Source organism: Sapajus apella, unplaced genomic scaffold (assembly GCF_009761245.1).
Source record: "Sapajus apella isolate SASKATOON/1434 unplaced genomic scaffold, GSC_monkey_1.0 scaffold14, whole genome shotgun sequence".
In the NCBI taxonomy this organism is placed as follows: Eukaryota; Metazoa; Chordata; class Mammalia; order Primates; family Cebidae; genus Sapajus; species Sapajus apella.
This window is the reverse complement of record NW_022436954.1, coordinates 32048164-32061918: the sequence shown is the minus strand read 5'-3', so window position 1 is coordinate 32061918 and position 13755 is coordinate 32048164. Positions and strand designations below refer to the sequence as shown.

General features: G+C 39.5%; 1 protein-coding gene across 5 annotated transcripts in view; it reads right to left on the bottom strand.

The window, feature by feature from the left end:
• The window catches only part of MPPED2 (metallophosphoesterase domain containing 2), a 177316-nt gene that overhangs the window by 83612 nt on the left and 79949 nt on the right, over window positions 1-13755 (bottom strand). For all 5 annotated transcript variants that reach the window (XM_032283671.1, XM_032283669.1, XM_032283672.1 and 2 more), the window contains exon 4: window positions 290-515. In XM_032283671.1, coding sequence (XP_032139562.1) covers window positions 290-515 — 226 coding nt within the window. The remainder of the gene's footprint in view (window positions 1-289; window positions 516-13755) is intronic.

The window sequence follows — 13755 nt, the reverse complement described above, 5'->3', positions numbered from 1 at the left end:
TTGTTATCTGCAGGAGGTCCTGGACCAATCCCCCATAGATACCAAAGGAGGGATGACAGTATATATCTAGGAAAGCCTTAACTCTCATTGATCTTGCCTAAAGGGCTTTCTATCACAATGAAAACAAGTGTTGCATTTTGCAGCAGTACAGTATGTATTTTGTTGGAAATGCAGCAATAAGGTTTCCTTCCATCCTAATCATTGTCCTTTAAAGCATCTAAGTCTGAGCCATGTTTTACTGGTGCTGAGCTAAAAAACAATGTGGAAAACTGTTTGAATCATCACTTACCAAGGTGCACCGTATATCCTGAATCCCTTCACTGTTACCTCCGAATCTTGTAAGTAAATACTGTTTGTCAGGAGGGACTGAACATTGTCAAAGTCCTCTGGTTTCAATTTGGACACAGAGGGGAAACGGTAGTAGTCCTGTTTAACAAGATCTGCCATGAATTCCTTATCAAATGTCAGTTCATGATTCCCAGCAATCACTATTTTATATTCATATGGCAGGTTTCCTGAAATAAGAAAAAAGAGCACCAATTAGCACGTTTATTTCCCATCACAAAGTACAACCACCAAGACTATGTGATTAGCAGACAGCTCACCCAAATGAAATAGCTCACACATTCCTTTACATTTCCATGTGAACCGGAATTTATGACTACTCCTTTATGCTAATAAAAATGACAATAACGGGAGATAGGAAGCTGCTAAGTAGCTAAAACGTTGCTAAAAAGACATTAAGTTTTCTAGTTCCATTTCCCTCTTCTGTATGTTACTTATTCACTGTGATGAATCCACACTTTATATTTATCCAGTAAAAATCACTTTAATCATGATCCCTAAGAGAAGGTCTGTACCTAGTTTGGTCCTCAAAACATAATCTAACCACCTACTCTTAATAACTCAGATAACTACTAGATTTTTAATACATCCTTCATACAAAAGACATGGCATAGTCAAATATTCCAAGACTGACATACATGAAAGGAACCACATAGTACAATTTCATATTTCAACTCTAATATTAAGTTTACCTTTTGGCTTGTGAATAAAAAGAACATTAGTAAGGCCCCCTGATTAGAAGGCTAACTTTCCTCCCATTGGGATGGGAGAAGAAACTGTAAAGCTTAACCCTTTTAATATTTATGGTATGGAAATGTGAGTTCTAGGTGTGTGCTTTTTATTCAAAAGTTTCCCGATCAAAATGAGATAATTCTGGGAAGAAGAATGAAAGCTATAAAGGAAAACCCAAACACCAGACTTCTGCATAGATTTATAATGTTTGAATAATGTACAGGTCATACATATTAATAACTCACCGTGATGCTATAAGAACCAAAATCCAAAGGGAGATAGTGCCAGGCAGCTGTCCCCACCTGAAATTAATGCTCTTTCCTTTACTCTACCCATCCCTCAAGGCTCACTGTTGATCTGCTGCTCTTTTATTTTATTTTGGAGGAAAAAAGGGTGGGACAATGGCACCTTAATTCTAGCTTTCTGAGACCTGTGGGTCCAATGCAAAATTAATGTTTCCTGCTATTCCAGGAAGAATTAAAGTTACCACTAGCAGGAAATGGATACACTTGTTGTAAGAACTGGTTCTTACTAGCAAGCCAGAGTCTCAATAATTTCATTAAGAAAGCTTAGTGGGGAAGATAATCTTGTGGGGGAAATGAGGGAAACAAATTCTGTCGTCAGTCCTCTTGATTTCGGCAATTCAAACTCTAAAGATTACACTGTGAAGTCCACACAGTCTCAGCAGCACATCGCAAACGTATTTGCTAATATTGAAGCAGTTTTGAAGACTGCCAGATCATGTTTTGTAATATTACTGCCTTTTCTTTAGCTATTAATTCTTAGATTTCTGACAATAATAAAACTGCATATATAGCAAGGGCAACAATGGGGAGGCTTAAGAGATAGAGGAAAGCAGTCTGATAGAAAATAACACTGCAGAGAGAAGAAACCAGAAACGTGGAGGCCAAGTATCAATGGATATCTTTGACTACTAGCCCACAGTGCTGTGTGTCACGTCTTTGGCCTCCATTATTTGCAAGGCTATGCTGAAGAGTTCACAAACGAGTAGGAAGCCTCCCTCAAATGCACGTTTATGCGAATTTAGTAATTAGGAGTGTGATGTACATAGCAAAGCTGCTTGGATAGAATGGTGGTATTTTACACAATTCCCACACTTCATGTGCAAAAATTCCCAGCACTGCACATGCTAGAAATTTGTGAGAGGTCCTACAACTCTAATTCATGGCTCTGTGACCCTATGGGCCTAATATTGCTCCCCACCCCAATTCACCTGTGCTCCTAAAGCTGGAACAGGCTAAAATGTTTTACCAGGAAGCAATCTGTTCCAAGGCAGGTCCTAACTGTGTGATTCTTAGAGCAAAGGATTTTACCTGTACAAATCAAACTGCAGTTGCCCAGTTCCCCTTTAATAATTCACAATGAAGCAATCACTGTAAACCTTTTCGTTATGCGCCACTGCTTTTGCAGGAAGCCTGGGTTTCTCAATTTATCCGCATTTTAGGGCTCTGGTTCGGGGGCAGCGTAGGTGAGACTAGCCACTATGGCAAAAGAAGTATATTTTCCCCCTTCAGACCAGGTTTTTTCTTTTTCTTTAAGTGAAACTGTTGCAAAGTAAATCTTTCTCAGAAAGATAGGCATCTTTGGTGTCTTTTAAATCAAATTTTGGAGACTCACAAAGAAAGGTAGCCACCAAAATGAAGAGCCGCAGAAAAGGTGATGATATTTACACATCGCCAACAAACTCATCTCTTTCCGAGAATCCAAGAGTAGCTTCCAACTTCCATCCTCTGTTACCGATGTTATGAGATTGTCTGACATATTTTCTTTTTTGCTGAACTGACCTTTCATCTATAATCTACCAACCTTTATGTTTTGTATGAAAAGTGTAAGCAGAGCAGCTGACAAATCTCCTGTTACTTGATGGCATTTTCGTTTTTTTCCAGAGTAGATTAATTTGGAAGTCTCTGCAGTGAAGCTTCAAACTTCTTGGCATTCAAATAGCAACGCTTTAAAATTGTCAGGCAAAGAGGTCCCTGCCTTTATCCATTTTATTCAGATCAGGCCATCTAAACCGACCAGCTTGTATAAAAAAAACCAAGGCCATGTATATATACTCTAACATGGAAAAAAAAAATCCTTGCTCTGAATGACATAAAGAAGTCTACCGGCCAGCCGCAGTGGCTCTCATCTATAATCCCAGCACTTTGGGAGGCCCAGACAGGCAGATCACCTGAGGTCAGGAGTTTGAGACCAGCCTGGCCAACATGGTGAAACCTAATCTCTACTAAAAATGCAAAAATTAGCTGGGCGCAGTAGCAGAGGAATTGCTTGAACTCGGGAGGTGAAGGTTGCAGTGAGCTGAGATTGCGCCATTGCACTCCAGCCTGGGTGACAAGAGAAAAACTCTGTCTCAAAAGAACCCTACCAACCAACCAACCAGTTTCATTGTTTCCAAGACATGGTGTATGTTCTACCAATTATACACAAGATTATTTCAGGTGACATGGAAATGTCAAATAATTTTGTATTTTAAAACTACTTTTAAGAATGCATTGTTTGGACAAATACAGTATAAAAGTATAAGTACTGATATATAGCTTCTTTTTTTCTATCTTTATATGTAAAACAAGAGGTGATTTAAAGAAAATTACTGAGCAAATAGTAGAGGTAACTCACAGGTATAACAAAGTGGCAATGATAGCAAGTGTATTAAAGAAATGTGAAAAACTTGCTCATCAGCTCAGGTTAGAGATACAGAATATAAGTAAGACCATACGCTCACAGAGGCAGTATTTGAGTCTTACCTATTCTGTATCTTCTGCACTTAGTGGTTTCACATAAATAGATACTCATGAACTGAAGTAAACTAGGTCCTCACTGCTACTTGACAGTTCTAAGTGCCCTATACTCTAGCCACTACCTCCCTAAGCAGCCATCACAAAATTTGTCCAGGCTCCAACTGAGCCCCTCTCCAGTCATGTAATACATCCTCTAACCACATGTATAAAGGAGGGAGGTTCTCTTCACTTCTGCCTTTTCGCTTTCCCATCACTCCATCTGTTTGCATCTTCTCCTCCTTCTAACAGAGGTTGAGCATCCTTTATCTGAAATGCTCAAGACCAGAAGTGTTTTGGATTTTGGATTTTTTCAGATTTTGGAATAGTTATGTTATACTGACTGAACATTCCAAATCCAAAAAATCCAAAAGCTTACATGCTCCAGTGAACATTTCCACTGAGTGTCATGTCAGTGCTCAAAATGTTTCAGATTTTGGAACACTTTGGATTTCGGATTCTCATAGTAGGGATGTTCCCTTTGCAATTGACCTCTTAATCTGATTCCTCCCACTCCCACAAGCACTTTCCTTTTCCAGACACCTCCTCTCTTGATATTTTGGGCCTCTCTCTATTTATACATTAAATCCTCCTCCTTAGTGAGTTTATATTTACTCACTCCAAGAAAACAAAAACAAACAACGCTAGACACATACACACACACGTGCCTCTAACATGATTTTAAACATTCCTTGATCTTGCTGCTGCTTTGAGATGCTTCCTCATTTCACTTCTAAACTTCTAAAAAGAGGATTCCATAAGCTTGCTGCTGGTAGGACAAAGTCAGCCCTCAGATGTGTTATGGTTAGCTCTCAATTGAGTTTTATATTTTTTAAGTATTGAACTAACATCTAGAACTCAGGAAATATCACCCAAAAGTTTCTGTATTTCCAGCTTCTTGTGGAAAATTGAAAGATCAGGCAACACTGACCCCCAGTCTGCCAACAAATCTCCCCAATCTGATTTCTTCTCATACAGCCCACTTACCACATTTGTTTTGCCTGATGGGCCACTATATTATTAGATTTAACAACGTACTGCCAAATGGTTACTCAAAAGTTACTCAATGCAATCTGGCTCCTGCTTCTACTCTCCTTCCAAAAGCCTCCCTGGAATGTCACTAATAACCACCAAATGGCCAAAGCCAAGGCTTTTTCTGAATTCTGACCCCTCTGTTAATCACGCTATAGTGGTGTGATGCGTTCCCTTGATTACCGCTGTGGCATTCTCCAAGTTCTCCCCCTTCCTCTCTGATACTTCCTCTCCTCTGTCTTCTTCTTCCTCAGCTTCCTTTGCATCCCATCTCATCTGCAAGCTTATTCCATGACACTCTTTCTTCATCTTTACATCTATGGATAATATTTAATAATTTCTTACCATGCTTCTCACATCTGTATTCCTAATAATTCAATTTAAACTGTGGAGGCAGCATGGGGATAAGAATGGAGCCTCCGCAGACTCTACATGTTAACTCTATGACCTTGAAGATTCCTTATGTTCTCTAAAGTGTACTAGCAAAATGGGAATAATAACAAGGCCTACTTACAAGTTTTGGCACAGATAAAATGAAATATAGCCTCTAAAGCACATGCACGGTGCAGAGTAAACCACCAGTTCAGAGTTCACTATTATTACCCCATTTTTGAGTTTTGCTTTTGCATGTGACTTGTCCCCCCATAGACTTGAATGGATAGATGATGGCTTGTGGTTCCTTGTTGATCCAAAGTACCTAGTCCCATAGCTTCAAAATGGCAGACACACAACTCAAATTTGTTGAGTAAGTGAAGGAATGAATCAACCTCCACAAGATTTGCTGGGAGCTTCCTTAGAATTCCAGGAACTTGGTTTGTCCTCTTGGGCTATGGCAAAGTTTAAGCCAATGTCACATTTCCTCCACGTTTAATCCCTCATGAAGTGTCCTGTTCCTTCTCCCCAACATCCGTCTACCCGACTAATCTCCAGCTCTTTTTAAACTACAGTTTTTGCAAATATAAATAGGGTAAAAATAAAATACTGCTTCTAAAGTTTGGTGAGGACTAAACAAGGTCCTGCATATAAAGAACGTACACAGTTTCTGACACTTTATATTCATTCAATAGACATTAGCTTTGTTGTTATGTTATTGTCATAACCACCCTTCCCAATTGCCATCAACAAATCGTTGGTTTATCCACAAATTGGATCGCTCCCTAAAGCCAGGCACAATGTCACTACTCTCAAAGCAAAGCATCTGGAAAAAAACAAAACAAAACAAAAACAAACAAAAAAAAAAACTTTGAATTTTCTCATGGCAGAAACTGATATGTTCCAACATGTCCTTCAAGCTAACAAAAGTATTATTAGGTCCAATAAGCATTTGGATCTAAAGGTGAAGGTCAGTGGGCCTATGAGGCCTCCAACCTGCTCACAATGCAAACACAGAACCTCTGTCGGATGATCCCAAGCTCGTACAAGGTATCCCTGAACACACTTCTTGCCTCCTTCTCTTGCCCAGATGTATCTCTCTTCCAGTAATTACCAAATGCCAAAAAATGTGTCAAGAGTGGCCTCTCATTCAGACATGAATAGTATAACCTGTAATAGACAGTATCCAGACTGTTTCTCTAAGAGTGACTTCTCATGTGGAACATCTCCAACTTCTTCTTAGAATCAGGTGGGGTGTTCTTCTATGAGCAAGGAACAAATGATCTAGAAAAGTTTAAGATCTTCAGCTATGCACATGTCTGATCAACTCTATAACAATGTTAAACAAACACATAGTAACTTATGTCAAAGTCAGCATCCTTCCCTTATAAAACTCTGTACATTTAATGTGGCACTTATAATGGGTCCAATGAATCACAGCACATGAACACCTAAGGTTCCTCCAAGACAATCTGGTGGTTTGAAGTTGTGCTCCCTGAGGCCTCCCTGGGGCTGGAGAAGGGCAGAGGGGAACAACCTTCTCTGAGGTTCACCACATCAGCTATACTTTCCTTGATTTTACCATCTGGTGAAAGATTTCATCAGTTGAAGAAAGTTATCCCTGGCTTAAAAAAATTAAGGAGCAACCACCGATTCATGCAACTCCCATTTTATGGATGAAGAACCTGAGTGCCAGAGAGGTGCTGCCACTTACTAAGCATAGTCACAGGCCACAGGTAGGGCCAGAATCTAGCTCTTTGGATCCCAGACCAGTAGTTTTTTCAGATGATCCCAAATATGTGACAACTTGATGAAGTTGGACGTAAGGTCTACTCTTACATGGATCTTCCTCATGCCAGTCTCCATCTATGGTAATCTTTTATCTAATTCTAGGCATTTATGACCCTTTTTGTTTGTACCAATGAAACAGAACTCTCCATTCTAGATGCTTCTCTGGCTATATCACAGACTTCTCCTGCATGGGACATGAGGCAGTGTCAGCCTCACACTATGACAACACATATCCTGGCTCAATTAAAACATTCCTCAAATGCTACTGCAGCTATTCGTGTAATTTCTTACCTACAGGCTCCCAGGATAATGTGGGAGCCTACACAATGAAGAGAAGGCTATAATTATGAGGATTAGGATGCGACTTTGATAGGAGAAAGGAAGTCTGAGGTAATAAATTCAAACACCTACATGAACTAGGGAGGTAAAGAAACAATGTGAATTAAGCTGAACTAGGTGGAAGATAATAGAGAGCAAGGAGGACTGGGGGCATATGTGCATCAGCATTTTAGAATAAACATAGATAAGCACTGCTCTGGCCAAACATGATTTCCTCCCTAGCTTGCCCTTCTCCCTCAATACAAGTTAATGTTCCTCAAAATTAAGTATCATACAACTGTAATCTGGTTTCTGCTATAAATCATTATAGAATGAATTCCCCTAGAAAACTCAAGTTTAGGTCAAACCAAAATCCAAGGTCAATTCCAGAACATTCACTTTTCCCAGGAATCTGCCTGTGATATGATTTGGCTGTGTCCCCAACCAAATCTCATCTTGAATTGTAGTTCCATAATCCCCATGCGTTTTGGGAAGGTTCCAGTGGGGGGTAACGCAATCATGGGGATCATTAGCCTTATGCTGTTCTCATGATAGTAAGTTCTCACGAGATCTGATGGTTTTACAAGGGGCTTTACCCCCTTTTGCTCAGCACTTCTTCTTGCTGCTGCCATGTGAAGAAGGGCAAGTCAGCTTCCCCTTCTAAGGCCTACCCAGCCTTGCTGCACTATGAGTCAATTAAACCTTTCTCCTTTATAAATTACCTGGTCTCAGATATATCTTTATTAGCAGTATGAGAATAGACTAATACAGCCTGCCACCTGTTGGAAGACAACTCTTGCCCCATACTCTTCATTCTTCATGAACAGGGAGTATGGAAAACAGGGGTGACCACAATGGCTCATCAGGTTGTAGTTAATATCAAATATCCTTTCCCCAAACCCTTTTATAAATCAGATCTGCTAGGCAAGGCTAATTGATCACTATCTCCTATTTACTCCTGCTAAAACCAAGAGAAAAACCCCAGTACTCAGCAGTAGTTCTTGGTGAGAGAGAGCCTTCAAAAGCAAACATGGGTTGTTGTTTTCCTATGTAAAAGAAACCTGGTTCCACAAAGCTGACATATTTTAAGATTGCTGCCCTCTCTCCTCTATTCTCCTAAATTATAGATTTTGAAAATATATAAGGAAACCAGAAATGTCTGTGGTATAACACTCACAGTCAGTAAAGCTCATTCTGCAGCAGGAGGAAAAACAATAGAGATGACAGGATGGAAGAAAAACTTGCTATGGCTCCCAAGTGCTCAGGAAAATCAAATTCACAAGGCACAGTCTTCAAGCTCACTTTCCTTTGGCCATGTGCTAGAAAGAAAAGCTAACTTGTTGGGATTTAAAAGAATCAAACATATATGTATAATCAGACCTATTATCACAGCACTGTTTCTAAACAAGAGATATATAACAATTCGATCATATTTCTGAAACCTGCCTGCAATGTGGCAGTGCCAGGGGCCTGTTTTAAAACACTGCTGCTCCCTAATGCCAGTGATATAAAGCGACTTTGTTATACGCAAGGCACATAGAAAGAGGAAATTTTTCCTATTTAAAATTATTTTTATATGTTTAATATTGTAACTCCAGCAGGAACAGGGGAAATGTAAAACCTGAAACCTCTCTATTTCACTGAGCAATGAATAAGAATAACCTGGGCTTGAAAACTGGCCAAGCAGAAAATTCTGCAGGAGGATGAAAGGCAAAAAGTAATACCAATGGCTAGGAGCATGGAAGAACTATGAAGCTCAGGATGGTCTAAGGAGACATTTCATCTAATCCTTTCTTGGCAATTATTGGGGGCTGACAGCAGAGAAGGCCTGAGTCCAGCCTGGAGGTGAAGAGGGGGTTCTATGAGCTATGAGAAGGCAGAGCCAACTTTTTGCTGCTGTACCCCTGGCACCTAAAAGAATGCTTGGTGCTTAGTTGGTACCCACTGCATACTTGTTAAATGAATGAACGGACCTCCAGAAATCCCCCTTGGCTCCACAGTTTGAACTCACTTGCCTCAGCTACAAAACCACCAGAAACATTCAGTCAGGGCAAGCTCCGTCTCTGACCTCAGTCTGTCCCCCGTCAGGCTCCATTAATTTCCACAAGTCCTGACAGCTCTAACGTTAATACTCACACTTGCTGATGGAGCCACACAGCAGGTTCAGACTGCTACCTTCTCCTCTGAAACTCATGCATTAGGGTTTCTTCCATGCTTGCAATGGGAAACCAAGTCTAAGAAATATTAAACACAGAAAACTATATTACAATAATGTCAGGGCTGAGCCAGAAACCCAGGAGAATGCAGGGGGATTCGGGGTGAAAGCCCAGTGGTCCACCACAGGAATTAGCACCACCGTAAGACACCACAGCAGAAATGCTCCCTCCTCCACTTCAGCCTCCTCCATAAAGAGAATCACAAGGCACCAGGAGATGTGATAAACCTTACTTCACACAAAGGGGACAAAAGTCCATTCCCTTTCCCTCACAGTAGTCACTACTGCATTGCACTGATGGCAGGTAACAACGGGGAAGTGCAAACGATGGGGAAGCAGGCCATTAATACCCATAATTTTTAGACCATGAAAACAGCCCAGAGATTTTATTGCTGCTCAGCAACTCCCTGTTTGTAAGCATTCTTGTCTCAACCATAGCCTTCTTCCAACATAAATTTTTGTGACCTAAACACACACGTACACACTCACACATACTCATTCACACTACATATGTATTTAAGACAACTGCAGGTAGTAAAAATGAATGACAATATCCTCCTTGCTTCCCAGCTGAGTATCTCTAAGTTGCCACCCAAATTGACATGGCATGTTCTAAATGGGAATCCCTAGTGGTAACTGTCCACCTAAATGCAACTCCAATTATATTCCAGTATTGCCATTTGGCTGGACAACAAGCATGAATCATAATGGAGACTCTTCCACTGTTTATTTTATCCAAACTTTCCTTTACAAATGAGGGCCTTGGCTTAAGAAAGATTTATACAACAAATTCAATCTGAACAGTCAGACTAGCCTCTAAAGACCCTTCAGTCTACTTCCTCAAGCACTGGAAAACTGCATCCAAATCAGGGTTCCACTGGATAGTCACAAGAAGAATTGGTGAAGGCATTGTCAGTTTTCATCTGGATCAGCTGTGTACATGTTTAAATAACTTGGGCTTAGAGGAATATATAAATATATGGCATAAAGGAAAGAGTGCATACTTTGGAGTCAGACAGATTTGGGATCAAGTTCCTGGTTCTGTCACTTATTATCTGTTAAACTCAAACTCCAAACACACTATTTAAGCTTTATATTACTGATCAGAAAAGAAAAAGAATAATTGTACAGTGGGTATGAGAGCAGGAAAGGATCAAATACAATACCTGCCACATAAAGGATGATAATTATTATTGTTATTATTATTAGAAATGGAGTCTCACTCTGTCATGAAGGCTGGAATGCAGTGGCATGATCTCGGTTCACTGCAACCTCCTCCTCCTGGGTTGAAGCAATTCTAGTGTCTCAGCCTCCCAAGTGGCTGGGATTATAGGCTCCTGTCACCATGCCTGGCTAATTTCTTGTATTTTTAGTAGAAACACGGTTTCACCGTGTTGGCCAGGACGGTCTCGAACCCCTCAGCCTCCAAAAGTACTGGGGTTACTGGCGTGAGCCACCATGCCCAGCCTATTATTGTTATTTTTATCTTGTCTTCTGTTTTGCAATGTAACTTAGTTCAGAATAAGGAGCCCATCTCCTACTTTCTACCTCTTTAAAAGAGTATTTAATAAATATCTTTAATAAACTAGTAGTATTGGCTGACAAAGTCTCTGATGAGCTGAAGAATGATGTTTATTTTTCCCCACAAAGCCTTTTAAAAGCTACTGAGAAAAAGGTGTTCCTTCCAGCAATAATTATAAAATAAGTGGCAATTATTCTACTGAATAATTAGAGGAACAAATGCAAAGCCTGTGTGTTTGCATTTTAAACCATTAAGTATGGTGATGATCAAATTAAATAAAAATAACATGAGGCATAAATGCCATACCTTTTAAAAGAAATAATTTTAGAGGCATTTAAAATTTCTTCCCTCCTTAAGCCTACAAATAAGAATTAAAAATTTTTTTTGTAATAACTACTACTATTTTTGCATGCTAAAATAAAATTTGGGCAGATGATGCAGAATTTCAACATGCAGAAATTCTGCAGGGCCGGGCTGCAGAAGCTAGAATGGAGAGTTGACAGTGGAAATAAAATCTCTGCTTTAACAGCCCCACTGGGGCTAGATGAAAATGGTCTTCCAGAACTTGATTAAAACTAAATTGAAAAAGAACATATTTGGCTAATATTACATTAGACTAAAATATAGAAATGAACCCTAATACTCTCAAAATCTAATAAGAAAAAGCCATCTCAATTTCCAAACTTTCAAAGCATCCTCTTTAAATGCATCACAGATCAATTTACATGGTACTTTTGTCAATAAGCAAAACCAAATCACAGGTTCCAATTGGCTTATATTGGAAAGTGTAAGAGCAAATGCTAGAAAATGCAATTACTGCAAACAAACTCTATTTTCTCTCCTCTGAAGGGAATTTCGGGGAATATTTTATTGCCATCAAATAATATTTCTGAAGGCATCAATACACAGTTCTATTCTCTTTTCTGAGTCCCCACTCACTGTATAATCTAATCCACTCTACAGAATATCCTGAAATTTAGAGAAGTGACTACAAAAGGGGATATTACCTTGCACATACATCCTATGTCAATTTTAATAATATATACTCTGGACAGAAAGCTGCATAGAGCAAAATTTAGGATCCAATAAAATTGATTCTTCCCATTTTATAACTCAAAACTTTAATGAAGCATTTCAAGGATAAAATTTACAAAGAAACTTCTCAGAGAAGGTTATTTTGATCAATAGTGACAGTGATAAGATAGAGGGAATGGAGACCATATTTATTTTCTCTTCCATTTTGCTTTCTCCACCCCTCAATAAGCAACTTTTACTACCATAAGAGCTCCCCTGAATCAGAGCTACTGAGACTTCCTGGGGGAGGGGTGTGAAATCATAAAGTTTCCTTTGGATAAGCTTTTGGTTCCATTGGAGCCCCAGTTCCAACAGTCTCTGATACTTCTTTGGGAATGGTTTTGTGGCTTTATGCCACAAGCCTCCTGCTGGCATGAAGCAGTACAAAGTATGTAGTGTAATTGGAAGAAATGATTTCTGGAAATTCCATCATGGCCCTTGGTGCCCAAGGTTCCAAGAAGCAGAGTTGGAGTTTGAATTTGCTTTCTACATTTTCATTTCTTACTCATGGTTTTCCAATTTCTAGAGATCTAGGCCCCAGCATCTTAAAATTTATCAAGAGATAAATTTACACTGTCTTTCTAAATCTATGTTTTCTCCTAATTAGTATACTTAAGGCATAAGGTGTTCCAGAAAGTTCTTCCTTAAATAATTTGAATTAAATATTTTAAGGAATCCAGGTAATCAGAACACCGTTGGAGAGCATAATCTGTTTGCTGAACATCGTTCTCAAACAAGATAGTAAAATAAAAATAAAAATAAAATAAGGTGTTTGGCAAGACAGTAAAATGAAAAAAAAAAGGTGTTTGTTTTATGAGGGTCTCTGTTCTTAGACATGTGAAGTCAGGTAAATGCATACTACCTTAGCCTTTAATTGTTCATTTAAAAACATGTATATTTCTCTCCTTCCTCATACATATGCATGCACTCTGTCAAGGAGCAGATTTCCCCTATTTTCTGGTTTGCCTCTGTTATGGGCTGAATTGTGCTCCCCCAAAATTCATATTTTAAAGCCTTCGTCCCCAGTATCTCAGAATTTGACTATGTTTGGAGATAGATCATTTATATAAGTGATTAAGTTAAAATGAGGTCATTAGGGTAAGCCCTAAACCAACATGACTGGTGTCCTTATTAGAAGAAATCTGGACACACACACCAGGATGCACATGCATGGCTGAAAGGCCACGTGAGGACACAGGGAGAACACAGGTATCTACAAACCCTGCAAGAGAGGCCTGAGGTGAGACGAAACCTGCCAGCACCTTGCTCTAGGACTTCTAGCCTCCAGAACTGTGAGAAAATACATGCTTGTTGTTTAAACCATATAGTCTGTGGTTCTGCGATTGACAGCCCTAGCAAAGTAACACCCTTCTTAGAACGCCACCTTGGCTTAATCCTTCCTACACTAACACTGGGTGATGTCATCAAAATACACATCTCTTCATATACACTCCTTCCACACACTTAAACACTCACCCAACTTAACACCTTCCCAGATTCTCTATTATTGCCTATAGACAAAGGGCCAAACACTCTGTGGTATGCTGTGTAGAACT